The sequence below is a fragment of the Lissotriton vulgaris genome, chromosome 9 (assembly GCF_964263255.1).
Source record: "Lissotriton vulgaris chromosome 9, aLisVul1.2, whole genome shotgun sequence".
NCBI lineage: Eukaryota > Metazoa > Chordata > Amphibia > Caudata > Salamandridae > Lissotriton > Lissotriton vulgaris.
Genome location: NC_141697.1, coordinates 1,112,535,041 through 1,112,552,819, shown reverse-complemented (window position 1 = coordinate 1,112,552,819; position 17,779 = coordinate 1,112,535,041). Strand labels below are relative to the sequence as shown.

The 17,779-nt window shown below is 43.9% G+C and overlaps 1 protein-coding gene across 1 annotated transcript in view; it reads right to left on the bottom strand.

Moving 5' to 3' along the window:
• Positions 1–17,779, bottom strand: part of ARF4 (ARF GTPase 4) — a 46,466-nt gene that overhangs the window by 15,685 nt on the left and 13,002 nt on the right. Inside the window, exons 2-4 of the mRNA XM_086939112.1 lie at positions 7,002–7,082; positions 4,281–4,390; positions 2,509–2,580 (exon numbers count right to left, since the gene is read on the bottom strand). Coding sequence (XP_086795238.1) covers positions 2,509–2,580; positions 4,281–4,390; positions 7,002–7,082 — 263 coding nt within the window. The remainder of the gene's footprint in view (positions 1–2,508; positions 2,581–4,280; positions 4,391–7,001; positions 7,083–17,779) is intronic.

The window sequence follows — 17,779 nt, the reverse complement described above, 5'->3', positions numbered from 1 at the left end:
AGGAATCCAATCCTAAGAGGTCGTCCACTGTCTGCCAATGATGCGGACTTGCTGAGGATCCAGGTTGGGCGTGATATCTGCACCGGTCCTCCTCAACCAATCTCTTAGCCTCCCCTCTAGATTTCATTAAGACAGCCTTTGTTTACTGGGGATTGTTCATGAACTGGACTCGCGCTGGGGCCAGCTCTTGTGACTGAATCAGCTGTGTCAGTGGTTGAGGAGCCACTGCAAAGGACTTTGGTGATGGTACTGCTCCAACAGGTGTGGCTTGTGGAAGACCTCTGGGGAGAAAAGGTGCCGAGGGTGAACCTGCTGGTAGTATCCCAAATGGAGCTCCAGGCAGAACCATGGGGCCGCGCAGGTGAACCATAGGATACCAATGCACACCTGAAGAGCACTATCATGACGTTCAGAGACTGCGCTGAACAGGCCAGAAGAGGTGCTGGAGCCAGGAGTGTCTGAGTCGGTGAAGAATTCTCAGGTGGAGTAATGTCCACAAGCTCTAGCTCACAAAATTGCTCTGCTGAAGAATAATGAGGTGACATATCTTGTGAACAATGAGAATCGCCCTGCCTTCTGCACTTCTTGTGCTTTCTCCTCTTTTCCTTGTAAGACTTGGACACTGCAACTTTGAGCCTCTCCTTGATCGATGCTCATCCAGTGCACAAAATAAAAGGTTTAGCATCTTTTATGTCCTTGTTGTGGATGAGAACGCATTTCTCACATGCATCCGAGTCATGTTTTGGCCCCAAGCACCACAAACAGACCTCTGGGTGGTTGGAAATGGACATCTGCCCGTGGCAGGGCTTATTTCTTATGGGGAGACATGCCTAAAGCACTCCAAAATTAGAAATGCTTAGTGTAAAAATCGCGAAAATTTCACAAAGAGCAGAGTCAAGTCAAAGGGTGAGGATATAAGAGAACTGATGCCAGAAAACAAAAAGGTAAAACAGACAACATATGTTCTGGATGAGCGCAGGAAAAGAACCAAGTGGGATCGTATTCCTTCATTTGGGGCCATGAAACACAATAATAAGATAAAACACATTGATCACTTTCAATAATTTGCCAGCAAAACAATTCAATCCTTGCCAATGGCTGACTGAAGCTTATTCAAGGGAAGAGTTCGGAATTTGTGAATTGGACCCCAGTCAATAACTTATTCTTGATTAGTTGTCGGAACAGCAAAATATGTACATAACAGGGAATAAAGTGTCTTCAGTTTATCAATAGAACGAACCTTCTGTGCTAAGGCATGTACCCCACTTTAATTCTACGTCTGGATCACATACCACACTAGAAGAAAATATACTTTGAGAGAGAATAAGAGGGGTGTTTATACTAGTCACTGCTTTGGGCGACACCTTGGTCAAAGCATTTAGGCTACAATAAGTCTAGAAAAAAGCCCCACGAGCAACATTTTAATTCAGATGCTGCTGCCAATGCAGACTGCTACTGCTTAATTCCTAGGCAACGTAGACAGATTTCAACACCTTACATTTCAATAGTCAGCACAGACCCTCAGGATGCAGTTATATGTATTTTTCATGGTACAGCCATGCTAAAAACTTTGCTTCCAGAACAAACCAGCCTTTGATAAGACATACCAAAAAGAGGGCCATAGTTAAACTTTAGCATTAGGTGGGAATTGGAGGACTGCAGTATTTTGGTAAAACCCATCCCTTGTACGTTGAATGTTAAGTAATTTAAAAGCTATCTTTTTGCCTTAACAGCTTGCTCTTCTTTATGGCTCCATGCTGCATGTGGCATTGATTCGAGCATAAAATTGCACAAGTGTCGATGGATGCAGTGGTAGGAAGGTTCGGGTTGGCCTCCTTTTAATTGGCTACTTTTCATTTCTTTTTGGAGGACTAAAAATTCTCCCAATTTATTTTGTCTAGAGAATTGTTCATTTTACAAACATGTTGCTTACTTACAGCTAAAGCCAAAGGTTTTCAATGCTCTCCTCAGTGAAGACTCCAAATCTAAAGTTGGACATGTGCACTTTGCCTCAATTCCCAGAGCCTGGAGCTCACTTTAGCACAAATCAGTGGGATTACCATATATTCAATGTTTTTGGCCATAAATCAGAAGCATACCATGAATACATTTTTATGTGGTCAATTCTAGTCTACTTTGAAGCACAACTAACACCTACATATTTCCCTGGTTCTGCTTGTACTGTATATATTTATCTAGGGTGAAATCTCGAAGAAGAAAGGGTCTATTGCTCACAGCCCTTACCGAATTAGTCACTGCAAACCTTAATAAATGATTAGAGTCACTACATACACCTCAGATGTAAATGTGGACGTTTCCATAAGAATTTGTAAAGTAAGTTTCACCAAGTCTGCAACCAATACAGAATCTCCTGGCCAAGTAAGATGAAGGTTAAACAGGTCGGAGTGTGTACTTACTGTAAGTAGACTTTAAAGCCTTAATAATTCATATGTTAGTATCGAGCCCTTACAAAAAATACGGTTAAAAAATAGATGATATAATACTTACCATTTTCTGCAACTCTTCTGCTGCTTCCTGAATTCGCTCTCGGTCATTGCTGTCTACTACAAATATAAGACCCTGGAAGGCAACACAAAAAAAAACTTTGACAATCAAAAATTTTTTTTTTTTTTAAACAGTTTACTGGTTTACAAAAACACAAAAATATATAGTTACCTTCATAGAAACACCGGTTTGAAATCATTAAGAAGCACACATTTCATAACAGGATTTACCTATACTAGTGAAGCCAGTGCTGCCTTATTTTAGGCAACCCTTCCTTCCTAGACTTGCTTCTCTGCCACAATCAATTTTGTTTTAACCCGAAAACAATGTGGACCCTTTCTTTTTAATCAACAAAAACAGCCTATTGAGCATAGAAATGTGGAGAAAGAGGATACAAAAGGCATCCAAGTGAGGAAGTGGAGGAAGTGAAAGAACTGGGAGAGCACATCAATTCCCGAGTTAAAGTTATATGCTCTAGAATCTAGATGGATGCATGTTTGAGGATCAAGTACACGCTATGTTACGAGGCTTCCAGGAGCCCTTCAGGTTGGAACGAGCTCTGAACAGCTTCACAGGAAAAAATGTGCTTGCGAGAAGGGACACAAAGCCCTAAAGGAAAACGAGCACCCAGAAACCCAAGCACAGTAGTACTTTCCTTGGTTCTTCTGGTTATAACGCTTACGTGGCCCTCCCTTGTCAACATATTTGCTGGCCACGGTCTGAGATTTCTTAACAACGAAGAGGATACAGAGGGCTTAATAGAACTGCTTGAAGACTCTCTAGGCTAATTAAATGAAGGCATTTGGACAAGAAATAACGCCATGCATATCCTGGTCTGTGATAGGCTCTCTTACTCAGGCTGTATTTTCAGCGAGGAATGAGGCTGCATATTCAATGGGGGATTATGGCACTGTGCTCTAGACAATCTATCCATCGTTGGGCCTTTGAAGTACGGCTTTCCTTACACTTCTGATTCAAGTTGCAGTGCTTTCAATATGCCTATATTGTCTGGTGGTGTATTAAAAAACACATCCCAGCATTCAACCACAAGCTTCAACTTGTCAAAGATAGTGCCATCGACATACATATTATATATATATATATATATATATATATATATATATATATATATATATATATATATATATATATATATATATATATATATATATATATATATATATATATATATAAATAAACATGACCACACAAAACATTGTGGACCCATGGTAACTTTAGGATCCTTTTGTGTTGTCCTCCAACCCATTAACGACAGTCTCGAAATCACTTGATTTGACTAATCAGCAAAATGAGCACTTCTCCCTGCAGCAGACCCAAAGCTGACAAACTAGTGTCATAGTAAAATGTAGGAACGCCATGTGTTTCAGGTGCTATACTCATCTACCTGTGCAACTGCATAATCCTACTGGGTTTCCAGAGTTTGAAATAAAACCAATATTTGATAAAACACACAATTTGACTAAGTAACTGAAGTCTTGTTTATTCTGGTTTGAAATGAGTTATTAGCATCTTCCAGAAAGTGTTTTTTTCTACATTATAATTATCAACATTGTATTCAGTTGTTTTTTCCACTTAGCAGCGCCTTGAAGCTCGTATAGAATTTTGTACACAATATCAAATAAATACAAATATGAACACAAAAGAGAAGGGGCTGCAAAAGAAGCCTCACTGACAGTCAAAGAACACATGAAATTTTATCCCAATGTTTGTGATCATACTTTTCGTATGCAGAACTCTATAATATACTCGCATACCTGTGTATTTTGAAAGTAATGCCTCCAAAGGGGTCTAATTTTATCTTGTCCACCAACATCCCATACGGTGAAACAGATGTTTTTGTATTCTACTGTTTCAACATTGAAACCTGAAAAGGAAAAAGCCAATGTAGTCACTTTCTAAATAGAACATAGGAAAAATGACAAAAAAGGTGCCTTTAATTTTGGAGCAGGAACTTCAACTTCACTCAAAGACGTCTTCAGCAGCAGCAATTCTAAAACAGTTTAGTGGCAGCCAGTGATTTAAATGACTCATGTCAAGATTATTGTTGTTTTACAAATTAAATAAAAATCCCCGCAATAGAACTCACCTGTATAGAAAGTAAACTTTGAAAAACGTACCTTGACTTAGGTGGTTCTCACTGTTTTTTTTTTCTTTTTAGTTCATAATGCTCAGAAAAGAATACATCAAGGACATCTTACAGTGGATCTTCAATCCATAAGTCATAAGTAAAATAATGAGTGCGACAATCGTTACGGAGTAAGTATCAGTGCGGCAGAAATCTCTTCTTATTCCTACATGTCCCTCCCTATAAAGTTTGATAGGCCTGCCATTTCCCCCAGATCTTTTCCCATTTCCATGGGCACACCCTGCTCAGGTACACTGTATGTTCAGCTTGCCCAAACCAGTCTTAATCAGTTTTCCAATCTGCCACCCTCGGTGCAGAGGATGTTCCCCAGCTCTTCGCTATGTTACGCTTTGCCACGGCCCGCCACGGTCTATTATATTTGGCCATGCCTCGTCACTAGGAATTAGTAGCAAGAACCATTTCGCCTCAACCGGAACCTCTACCCCCATCACCTCAGCCATAATCCTCCCAATGTCAAGCCAGCACTGTTGTATCACAGGACATTCCTGCAGTAGGCGATAGAAATCCCCTCAATCCCACTACCCCGTTCACACAAAGGATTATGAGCCTTGCCCCAATCGATGTAGTAATGATCTAGAGTAGCACATTCTATGTAAAATCTTTATCTGAATCAGCCGGAAGCGGGAATTTTAGAGCCACTACCCGGTCTTCATTATCAAGTGGGCCAAAATCACCCACCCATGCTGCTCTCAGAGGGTCTAGGGAGTGGTTCACCACTTTTTTTTTATATTCGCGATATCGCTTTCTCAACTAATGGGTCCGCCAGCAGCCAATCCTCTAGGGAGGGACGACTCTGCAAGCTCTTTCTCATCGCAAATATGGACCGAAGCATGTGTTACAACTGCAAGTAGCTCTCACTGTTATGCTACTGGAGCTTGCATTGAGACCACTTAGAATTATTACATTACAGTTTTTGCTTTTAATTACTGAATATTTTTTAACGTGGCTGTATGACAATTTAAAAAGTAAATAGTAATTTATATAAATAGTGAAATGACAGCATGTATGTCATTACCTAAATATCCCCTAGGAGCAGCGGACGATACATTTATGGAGACTTTCGTGGGCTATTTACCCAAACTGATGATCAAGGGTGACGGGCTGGGCACAGCGAGGGAGAAAAGCTGTTGCAAGCATTGTAAATTGGTCCTGGCAATCGATATGGATATTTTACTATCATGCAACGTTACAACGAGGGTAAAGAAGGAAGGATGGTGCTTTGAAGAAAATATGTTGTTTGGCTGTAAAAGCCTAACAGCAGAAGCACGGTGATTGTTTTTAAAGAAATAAAAAAAGGATTGGAGAAGGACAGACTTTTCAGGCATCTGTTAAAAGTACTGGTAGCAATATGTGTGCCAAGAGCTTAAAGACGCATGTAGACAGATCTAAAAAGAATCAAATAAGTGATGTCACTTCCTCCACTAAGGCCCATGTTCTTGTGATGTGAAGTGTGGCTCACTGGTTAGAGCAGGCAGACCCTGAAGCAGAGGTCAGACCCGGGACCAGGGTTCGATTCCCGACGCGGCAGGGTGTTGAGCTCAAATGTCCACGGACTCGATCATTCTCGCTTCGGTGCCTGACCTAATCATGGGTTCACACTCTACAACTCTGGGCATTAAGCTTGCTTAATCTCCACAATGGCCCCCCGCGGCGGGATGCCTGGCTTTCACCTTGGGGATGCCCTGTAGGGGCTATCTCGCAGGGAAAAACCAGGACGGGTTCCCAAGGCAAGCGCGGAGATACCCCTTCGGGGGTCGATTCTGGCGCTATATAAGAAATATAATAATATAATGCAACAGTCTGCAGAGACTTAGTAGAGGTTTGAGAGTTTTGCCTTATCATGCAATCAAAAAGGTTCTATTAATTGTCATGCGTTTGATAAAACATGGTTTAAGAAAGTGTTCCTCCTATAGTAATATATTGTTTCATCACGGTGTTAACACATAAAAATATAAATTCTAGCCCTTTGTACTAGTAATTGAAGATGCAGAATTAGGCGATGAATCAGACAATCTATACTGATCAGAAACCGGTTCAGATAATAGCACGAACATCATAATTAGCTGACAAATATTGACAAATTAAAAGTGTCAGGGACACACTTCCGAGCAAATATTTCAAGGAAGAGAGCACATTACAATTAACAGTAACAATCACCATCAGCATTTTAGAAACAGATAAACCTTAAACAATTCCATTTACCATTCACCCAAAGGGATCGGATTATAATGGTTCATGGAAAATGAAGAAAGAAAACAGGTATGGGAGCAAACTCTGGCTCAACATCCTTTTAGTGAGATTAGGTGATAAAACTTGTATATATACTTACCAATAGTTGGAATTGTTGTTACAATTTCACCCAACTTCAGCTTGTACAGAATGGTTGTCTTACCAGCAGCATCCAAGCCAACTACAGAATAAAAGGAAAATGTATTTTAAAATAATGTACCTTTTACAGGACTGATAAAAAATACTTTGAAGTGCTCACAAATTCTAGAATTGTTGCATCAACGCTTGGGGAACAATAGTCAATATAGTAAGAGTCATATGGCGACCTAGTTAATTAAAAACTTAAGGCCTGATTTAGATCTGGACGGACGGGTTACCCCTTGCAGAGCAGTGACGAGGTCCCATCCTCGAAATATAAATCCCATTATATGCTTTACATTTCACCAGCCGAGAAATGCGTCACCGTTGTGAGATAGTAGCCAATCCCCCAAGATCAAAAACAGGCCTGTAGGCTAGTTTGCAAAGTTAAGAAAAAACACAAAGACAAAAACGTTCACGTCATTGATGCCTGGACTGAGAAGGTTCACTTCTGACATGTGGTGTAAACCAGTATTTTTCTTGGTTAAGTTACACACACCTGGCAGATCTTGGTTGCTGCAAGAGAGGATAATCTGGTTAATAATCCAGACAAATACTGTGAACTTCTCTGATCACGCAATTTAGATTCGGGCACGTACTTAAATAACAGTCACAACAGATGGCAATCCATAATGGTACTTTGCTCTGGGAAAAAGACAACAAATAGCCATGCTCAGCCAATCAATCAATCACAAGATTTGTAAAGCGCACTACTTACCCGCGAGGGTCTCAAGGCGCTGAGGGAGAGGAGGGGGGAATTGCCGCTACTGGTCGAATAGTCAGGTCTTGAGTCGTCTCCTGAAGGTCAGCAAGTCTTGGGTCAGTCGTAGGTTGAGGGGAAGGGTGTTCCAGGTCTTGGCAGCACTGTGGGAGAAGCATCTGCCTCTGGTGGTGGTTCTCCGGATGCGCGGGACGGCGGCCAGGGAGAAGTTGGCGGAGCGGAGGTGACGGTTGGGAACGTAGAAGGAGAGTCGACTGTTGAGGTAGGCTGGGACGGTCTTGTGGAGTGCCTTGTGTGCGTGGAGCAGGAGTTTGAAGGAGATTCTCTTGTCGACGGGGAGCCAGTGCAGGTTTTTCAGGTGCGGGTGATGTGGTTGTGGAGTGGAATGTCGAGGATCAGGCATGCAGAGGCGTTTTGGATTCTTTGCAGTCGTTTGATGAGCTTGGTCCTCTCCTGCGTAGAGGGCATTTCCGTAGTCGAGTCTGCTGTTGAAGAGGGTCTGAGTGACTGTTCTGCTCGGGTCTGTCGGGATCCACCTCTAGATCTTGCGGAGGGTGTTGAAGCAGGAGGCGACTGCGTTGACTTGCTTGGTTATGGTGAGCGTTGAGTCGAGGATGACTCCCAGGTCGCGCGCGTGGACGGTTGGTGTCGGGGGTGCCCCTAGTGACGAGGGCCACCAGGAGTCGTCCCACGCTGATGAGTTGGAGCAGAGGATGAGAATCTCCGTCTTGTCTGAGATCAGCTTAAGTCGGCTGCACTTCATCCAGTCGGCGACGGCTTTCATTCCTTCATGGAGGTTGGATTTGGCGGTGAGGGGGTCCTTGGTGAGGGAGAGGATCGGTTGAGTGTCGTCGGCATAGGAGATTATGTTGAGGTCGTGCTGTTGGGCGATGCATGCAAGTGGAGCCATGTAGATGTTGAACAGTGTCGGGCTGAGGGAAGATCCCTGGGGTATGCCGCAGATGAGCTCGGAGGCTTTGGAACGGAATGGGGGAGGCGGATGCTCTGGGGTCTGCTGGAGAGGAAGGGGGTAGTCCAATACAGGGCCTTATCTCGGATCCCTGCGTCGTGGAGGCGTGTGCTTAGTATGCGGTGGCTAGTGTCGAAGGCGGCGGAGAGATCCAGGAGGATGAGGGCTGCCGCCTCGCCGTTGTAAAGCAGTATCCTGATGTCGTCTGTGGCGGCGAAGAGGGGGGTCTCGGTGCTGTGGTTGCTGCGGAATCCTGACTGGGAGTGGTCCAGGATGCTGTCATCTTTGAGGTAGCGGGTGAGCTGTCTGTTGACTATCTTCTTGATGACCTTAGCTGGGAATGGAAGTAAGGAGATGGGCCGGAGGTTCTTGAGGTCGTTCGGATTCGTCTTGGGTTTTTTGAGTAGGGAGTTGATCTCGGCGTGTTTCCAGCTCTCTGGGAAGGTCGCGATCTCGGAGAGGTTGATAACGTTGCACAGGTAGGGTACGATGGAGCTGCCGGCTTTGTTGAAGCGTTGTCGTGTGGAAAAGGGTCTGATGGGGAGCCAGAGTGGATTGCGCCCATGGTCTGGATTGTGTCCTTGGTGTTCACGTTGACCCAGGCTGTCAGGGGGTCGTGGTCGATTGGGTACGGTGGGTCTGATGTGTCGGGCCTGTTGGGTTCGTCCGGGAGTCGAAGCAGTCGTGGATGTCTGCAATCTTGCGGTGGAAGAAGGTGGCAAGGGAATCACACAGGGCTTGTGTCAGCGGGATGTCGTTGGCTTTGGAGCATGGTTGGAGAGTTCCTTCACAATGCTGAAGAGCTCCTTGCTGTTGTCGAGGCGGTCTTTGAAGGAGGTTCTCTTGGCGGACCTGATGAGGTGATGGTGGTTGCGGATGGCGTCTTTGTGGGCTGTACGGCTGTCAGGCATCTTCTCGCTGTGCCATTTGTTCTCCAGTTTCCAGCAGGTGCGCTTGGATGCTAGGAGTTCCGAAGTGAACCAGCTGGCTCTCTTGCTGGTGTTTTTGTAGGTTGTTTTTTTCCAGTGGGGCTAAGGTGTTGGCGCAGTCGTCCATCTGTCGTCTGAGATTGCGGGAGTCGCCGTCTGGTTGGAGGGGTGGGTGGGCTGAGTGCGAGGTTTGTCTCGAGTTGGTCTACGGTGACTTTGCTCCAGCATCTACGGAGGATCTGTAGGGTGCGGTGGTGTGCAGCGGGTTTCCGGAGGGTGAAGTGGATGCAGTGGTGGTCGGTCCAGGTGAGTTCGGAGGTGTGGCTGATGGAGACGTGGGAGCTTGAGGAGAAGATGGCGTTGAACGTGTGTCCGGCGATGTGGGTCGGCGTCGTGACGAGCTGTTTCAATCAGAGGTTGGCGAGGTTGTCGATCAGAGTGGAGGAGTTGCTGTCGTCGTCCTCCTCCAAGTGAAAGTTCAGGTCTCCGAGGAGGATGTAGTTGGTGGAGGTCAGGGTGTGCGTGCTGATGAAGTCAGCAATGGAGTCGCTGAACTGGGGTCGGGGTCCGGGGGTCTGTAGAGGAGGGTGCCTCTTACGGTGGTGTTGGGATCCGTGTGGATCTGGAAGTGCATGTGTTCGACGGTGCTAAGAGTGTCGTCGGTGCTGGTCGAGACCCTTGTGGTGTCTTTGTGGACGATGGAGATTCCTCCTCAGTACTGGATACACTACAGTATTTTAATTAAGAAAACAAAACCTCGCAGATGTACAAAAGCCACTGAGGATGAAACGGTTTTGTGACTTATTAATACAGTTACAGACTCTACGCTTTTGCAACTAACTCTCTCACAGCAGCGTATACCTTTTTTAATGTTTATATCAGAAAAATATTTTTATAGTTTCATTTCAAATGAACAGTAAGCTGTTGTAGTTCATGCAGACTGTAAAAAATGTTTTACTCCACAATGTAATTATAAGCTAATTTTAAAATAGAATAACCTAAACCCAAAGATATTGGCCAATTTGTGGTGATAATCACCACACATCAGGTTCCTTCTCTTGCGTCAAATATTAAATGGGGGTGCAATTCTTAAAAAAGATCCAGATGCAAGGGGTTCGCACATTAAAAAATCCTAACATAGTATGAAATGAGACATTAAATAGCAGTTGGGTTAAACTAAGTTACAATAAAGTCAAATGAACATAAACAGTTGATACTGTTGCAAATACAGTTATGTTTACTACAATAGCCTGGCAGACACCTAAAGTGGTCACTACAGACATCAAATGAAGAGAAAAGAAGAAAAAGGTACGTACCGAAAGGAGGCAAGAAAGAAAACCAGAAAAAAATGGTGTGGAAGGAGGTAAGATTAGCCTAACTACCCTCTGGGTCCGTTCAAACACTTAGCGGACATGCACCAGTCATTTTCAAAAGCCCCATGCTTCCACTATAGTGGTCACTAGGCTGCTCCATATCTGTGCAACGTCCCTGCAGATGACCACAAGATTCAGAGTGGCAAATATGCTGCAATGACCTTGGAAGACTTGCTATTGCCAGATGTACTATTTTGGTTGGAATGTCGGATAATCCCAACACCAGAGACAACAGCGCCTGAATTTTACCAAGAAACATGAATTTGGGGACACTGCAATAGGTTGTGACAAAGTACCTTCCTCACCACATCCCCACAGCCACACCTGTGGAAGCCCTGAATAATAAAAGTCTAGTCTTTGGTGTAATAAACTTGAAGATCTAAAGCTGGCCCAATTTCAACCAGCCATATCTCCCCTGTCTTTGGATACACCTGGATCTTATTAAAATCTGATTTTTCTAGTAGGCCCACACCCTGGTTTAATCTCATGGTCAAGATGGCTTGGGCGTCAAGAGAAATATTTTATGTCTTACACATCTGGAAAAGTTCTTTCTTGGACAAAATCACATCCTCCAAGAGTGAGCATTCTGAAAAATCCGCACTCATTTCAGTGGAATTCAGTAAGGCGTGCTGGAGCTGCAAGGGGATAAAGAAGTCAATAGAACTCTGTAAGAAATTGGGTTTGTGGTTGACCGGGGTGGTGTAAGCCCTGGCCAAGCAGCAACCACAATCCTGGTCAGGAAAAGGCACAAGCAAACCCCAAAATAACCTGTGCTCACCCCCTTGGTAGCTTGGCACAGAGCAGTCAGGCTTAACTTGGAGGCAATGTGTAAAGGCAACACTTCAAACAGTAAAACAGTGAAATTACCACAAAAGGTGCCCTCAACAGATTAAGAAACAGTATTTTTTATCAAAACGTCAAAAATCCACTTTGTGGAACTGGAGGCATTGCATTTTAAAGTTTGAAGCGAAAATAGTGCCAAAAAGAACAAAGCACAAGTTCAGGCTGACCACGATGGAGCTGGTTACAGGGGCCAAGATATGCCAGCTGAAAAGAGTACCTTATATCCTGGTTGCGGAGTGTTTGGATCTGCGTCGAAGATGTGCTGCTCAGACACAGCGATCCGTTGGGTCTGGGAAGCGGCGAATCTGCGGTGCAAGGTCCGGTTGAGTCATCGTCACGGATCCAATCGATGGGGCTTGCGATGCGAAGTTTGGTGCACAGCTGCAGATGCGTCGGTTCCAACCAGCTGTGAGGCGGAGTCTGGTATCATCGCCGAGCCCACAGTAGAGGAGATGCAGGGCCCTGCGCTGTGGTCGTGCCACACCACCGGGCCGATGCATCAGTTCAGAGGACTGCAGAGCACAATTCACAGAGTTTGTGAAAGTCCCAATCAACACAACAGCGGCGATGCATCAGTTCTGCTCCAGGATGAGCCGCTCAGTCGAGGAGATAAGTTAGTTCTGCTCAGGAATGCGTCGCTTTAAGACTATGTGTTTGTTCCACTGGGAAGCACCTCAGGACCATTTCTAAGGGTCCAAGACTAGGGTGGCACCACTTGGCATGGTAGGCTCACAAATGACAGAGTTCAGGTGCAAGATGTTTGGAAGCATGTTATGTCCCTAAGGCTTCAGATCGGGAGACCAGCCAACTAGCCTTTTGTGTCACTCTGGGTTCTGAGTTCAGGAGATGTAGGTCCAATCTTTCTCACCCAGGCATGACGGCAGAGATTAGCAAAGCGGGAGTCCAGCGGAGTGGTAATTCTTCAGCAGCACAGCAGTCCTCCTTCCTGGGAGGGTATCCACAGGTCCACAAGTGTACTGAAGTGGTGGTGTCCAAGGCCCTTCTTTTATACACAATTGTGCCTTTGAAGTGGGGAGAAGCCTCTAGAGGGATGCTTTTGAAGTTCACAGATGCCCTGCCTTCCTTGCCCTGGCTCCAGACTAACTACAGAACTAATCAGATGTACGTGAGGAGAGGCCCAGCCTCTCCCTCTCATCCGGCCAGTGATGGCCCATTCAGTTACACCTAAGCTCCCATTGTGTGCGCTGTTTTGGAGGAATACACAAAGGCCAACTACACCCAGTCGTGTAGCCAGAGACAGGCACCAAATGGCTACGTTAAGAAAATGCCAACTTTCTAAAAGTGACTTTCTAAGAATCATACTGTAAAACCCAACTTCACCATAAATTAAGATTTTAAATTAGGATTCCAGAGATGCCAAATTAACAAATGTTATCTTCCTATTTTGAAATTACGCTTATAACATGCAATAAGGTAATCCCAATGTTATTCTACTGGAGAGCTACACCTTGCAGTAATGAAAAACAAATGTAAGAGTTTTTCGCTACCAGAACACGTAAAACTTAAAAGTGCATGTCCTGCCTTTTAAATACATTGCACCCTGCCCTCTGGGCTGTCCAGGACCTACCCTAGGGACAACTAGTGTATTAAAATGAAGGGTTTTGGCCTGGCAAAAAGTTTCATTTTGCCAGGTCAAAATGGCAGGTTAAAACTACACATCCAGCAGCGGAGGCAGAGACCCTTCCACTGGGGTACATGTTAGAGTTATTTGGGAGTGGAGAGGAGGCGGGGGCCCATGGGGGTGCATGATGCTAGTGAAGGATTCTTTGTTTCGTTTTTCAAGGCTGTGGACAGAACTGTGCGGACAGGTGCGATTTCAGGGGGGTAGGTGAGGGAGGATGGGAGTTTTGGGGGGGGGGGGTTCTATTTCAGTCAGCATGCTAGTGTTCTGCATTTTGACCCTACATATAAAAACGTTGATTGCTTTTAGGATTACATATGTCTGATTCGGCAAATGCCTCAAGTGTTCAGAGCCCTGCGTTGTCTATGCTAATTGACAAATAAAGTTTGTTATAAAAAAAAAAAAGCTACACATCCAGGCTCTGCAATGGCAAGACTGAGTCATGTTGAAAGGACTACTGGAGTGGTTGGCACAACCAGTGCTGCAGGTCCACTAGTAGTAGTAATATATTCAATTTACAGGCCCTGGGCATATATAGTGGCACTTTACTAGGGTCTTAAGTAAATTAACTGTGCCATTTGGGGATAAGCCAATATAACCATGTATAGAGGAGAGAGCACAAGCACTTAGGCACTGGTTAGCAGTGGTAAAGTGTGCAACGCTCTAATACCAGCAAAATGAGTTCAGAAAAAAAGTGGAGGGAGAAAGCAAAAAGTTAGAGCCGGGGAGGGGATAGGAGGGAGGGGAAATGGGGACCATCCTATGGCTGACATGTCTAGCACACACTCATATCATACTTGCTGAGCAGATGATCAAATGGTTTCATACCTGCTCGTTCCCATACTGCCAAATAGAAGACCAATTAATACAATCACTTCAACCTCTAAAATCTGGGTCTACTCAAAGGGAAGGTCTCTCCGTGTAATTCTACTCTGCCAGCCCATAATAGATGTGGCTAGTCACCAGATCTAAACAAGTGCAGCTATAGACTCCGGCTATTCAACTGCAGAGTAGATGCAGCCATAGCCAACCACTTATTTTCTGTTTAGTAAGGGTTCCACCAGAGGAGAAAATGCAAATGAGCAACTCAAATATATTTGCAAATGTAAGGCAGTAAGATTCAAACTTCATAAATGCCTCGACTAAGCGCACTGAAGGAGCTTGTGGGTATACCTTCCCGAACATAAAGTAATTTCATGACTGTGATCATTTTAAATAGTGCAGTCCCAAAAGGACAGTGGGTGCCTTTTCAATTAAGCAAATCAGTAGCCTGCTTAGCTTATGATCGTAGATACTATTCATAACTTTTGTAATCATTATTCCCAAATATGTAGTCTTTTTAAAATTCAATGCAAACCCAGTGTTTCTATCACAGTTGCATAAATGTTCTTTTTGTCCAGTTAATTCTGAATCCTGTTTATTGCATTCTCCGGGTAGACCACACCAAATCATGGCACAGTGTGCTGCAGCACTATGAATGTCTCCATTACCCTATTGGAGATCTACATAATTATCTGTTTACATCTTGGTGGGTTTGACCAATCTTGCAGTTGCTGATCGGTTGGCAAGTGTTCCTCAGCCTGTTCCACCGGATATATATTAAAGCACATAGCTAGCCTATTTAGTGATCCTTTTAAATTGCACACCAGGGTTCCTAGTGAATCAATCCATATATCAGCATTTAGCGGATATATGGCTACCCTAATCTCATCTTTAGTCACCTCTTCCTCCAATATAGTCCTATCTCCACATCCACTCTAGGAAGAGGAAGATCATCCCTAAATTGTTCCATTTCTTGCAACCAAATTGGGTGTCAGTAAAGGTTTGGGCGACAGCAGAATCACTTGTGAATTTCGATTGCATTTCCATGTTTAAGTAGCCATCTATTCGCTTGCTAAACCAGGAAATACATTTGGGCGCCTTGCTACCAACATTATACAATCATATCTGGGAACCCAAATGTGTTAAATACAATTTTCTTTTAGACTTCAGTACTCTTTCCTGCTACCGATTCCTTCAGGCATCCACGTTGGATGGGTTATGTAAGCCTTTTCCAGAACAATTAGGTCCTACAAACTCAACCATCTGAGTTCTGGACCTTATTTCCCCATCTCCTTAGATACACCTCACCCCCTCAGGACAGTTTTATATGATTTCTAAATAATTACACCCTACTGTACAGTGCTCTTATTTTCTTTCTAGTCATTTTCTGGCACATCAAACCTGCACTCTACCATCTTCTGTTCCTGCAATTCCCTACAGAAAAAGCCTCCATCCCTCCTGTACCTGTGTGGCACTAATTCTATTACCATAATAAGGAGAGAAATGTTGGAAATTCTATTTTTCAAGTACACCCTCTCCCTTTCTCTCCACATCTAAACAGGATATCAAACAAGGCTAAGGAAAACGCTCTGAAACATAAGGCGCGAACTTCAGATGGAGAAGACGAATTGCAAGCTCGTTCTGTCATGTGTCCACTACTGGTGTGATAACCATTCCACTAGACCCAAAGCTGAAATGAAGCAGAAGTCTTGAATAAGAACCCTCTTTCCTTCCTTTTGGAGACAACCTATTTTTCTCTTCATCCAATACATACAACCCATTACTAATGATGAAGATAACCATTAGTATTTACAGCCACAGCCTATCGGTTATCACATGTTTTAATAAAGAGTTGCAGAAATACTGAAATTGCTAATATCTTCTCACCATGGTCTGGAGACAACAGTTTCCAACACTTATACACCCATTCCCAATACGAAACAGGATGATTTATTCAACAATAGTAATATACCGCAAGAATCGGTTACATATCACGCATGAGCCCACAGAGTGCATTTGGTCCTACCTACAAAATAGAGGCATATGCGGACCAAAAGTATTTCCTACAACAGACCTAGATCCTGCTAGCGTCTACGGAGCACCTGGATAACCACTTCGCTCGTGTCTAAGACGATCACATTTAAAGTAAAGAACCTTGGGACTCCACGTGTAAGAGCCATCATATCAGCCATGGATTCACAAATGTGGCAAAAAATAAATAAATCAGTAAATGCACGCCCAGGGGAAGGTTTCCTGTAATCACAATAAGCTACGTCAACAACCCCCTCCTTCACCCACCCACAGCCCATCAAATAATTTAATAAAACAATCTAACACCCAAAAGCATAAAATGCCTGTTCCATGAAATGGTAAGATACTGATTAGGTGTGATAAATACCCGCAACATTTGAAAGGGGGTAGATTGTCCAGTCTTTCACCAACATTGAATCCACCTCCTTTCAGCATAACGTCATGAAAAATTAACCCGTTAACCGCAGCGGTAATTCCGCCGTGGTGCGGGCATTTGCGGGCGTGTCGGCCATTGGCAGACAGCAGAACTGGGGAGGTAGTGTTGCCGTCGGCCGACAGCAGCAATTAAAGGGTCAAACAGCATTGTTTTCAGTCCAAAACAATGAAGCAATGGTTAATTATACAATTTGATATATGCGCTAGGTTACAACCACTCCAGTTTTAGGGTTAGCAAGCATTCTAAAATGCTAAAGAGCCCAAATTCAATATATATCCTCAGCCTTTCAACAACACCTCCATCAGAATGAATAGGAGCAGGTCGAATGTGAGGAAGTGGACATAAGAAGATGTTAGTGAGGAGCAAAATGGTAGGTTGAGACTGGAAGAACTTATTTAAGAGGAAAGAGGAGGGAAAGCTCGACCTACGCCAGGTTGGGGCCTCGTTCAAATTAGAGAATGATGTCACCACAAACTATCTTTCCTTTCTCCACGAAACCACAAAAAAACTCGACGCCGTCATCCGCTGAAAACAATCACAACAAGCATTTACAATGCAACGGTTTCGCCTTTGGAAAAGAATAAGAATAACCATCCAATGCAAATCATTATTAGACAAAACACACACATCCAGCACAGCATAAATATGAAATATTGTTAGTTATTTTCAGGCTCACAAAATCATGCAGCCACACCAATACAAGAAACACCAACCAACTAAAGAGTATGTTAAACAGAAAACCAATCATGCACTGTACACAGTCAGGGTAGGTCATGGATATCACTGCTTGTGACCTGCTGACTCCAATTAGCGCACACTCGCATAACACCATGCCGTACAGTATGCAAGCTAATATTTAGGTACCACCAAGCTTTTTGGAAAGCACTCTGTCCACATCCATCAAATCTTCTAATTAGCAATGAGCAGCACGCCCCAAATGTAAACAATAACAAAACTACAAATATGCTATATG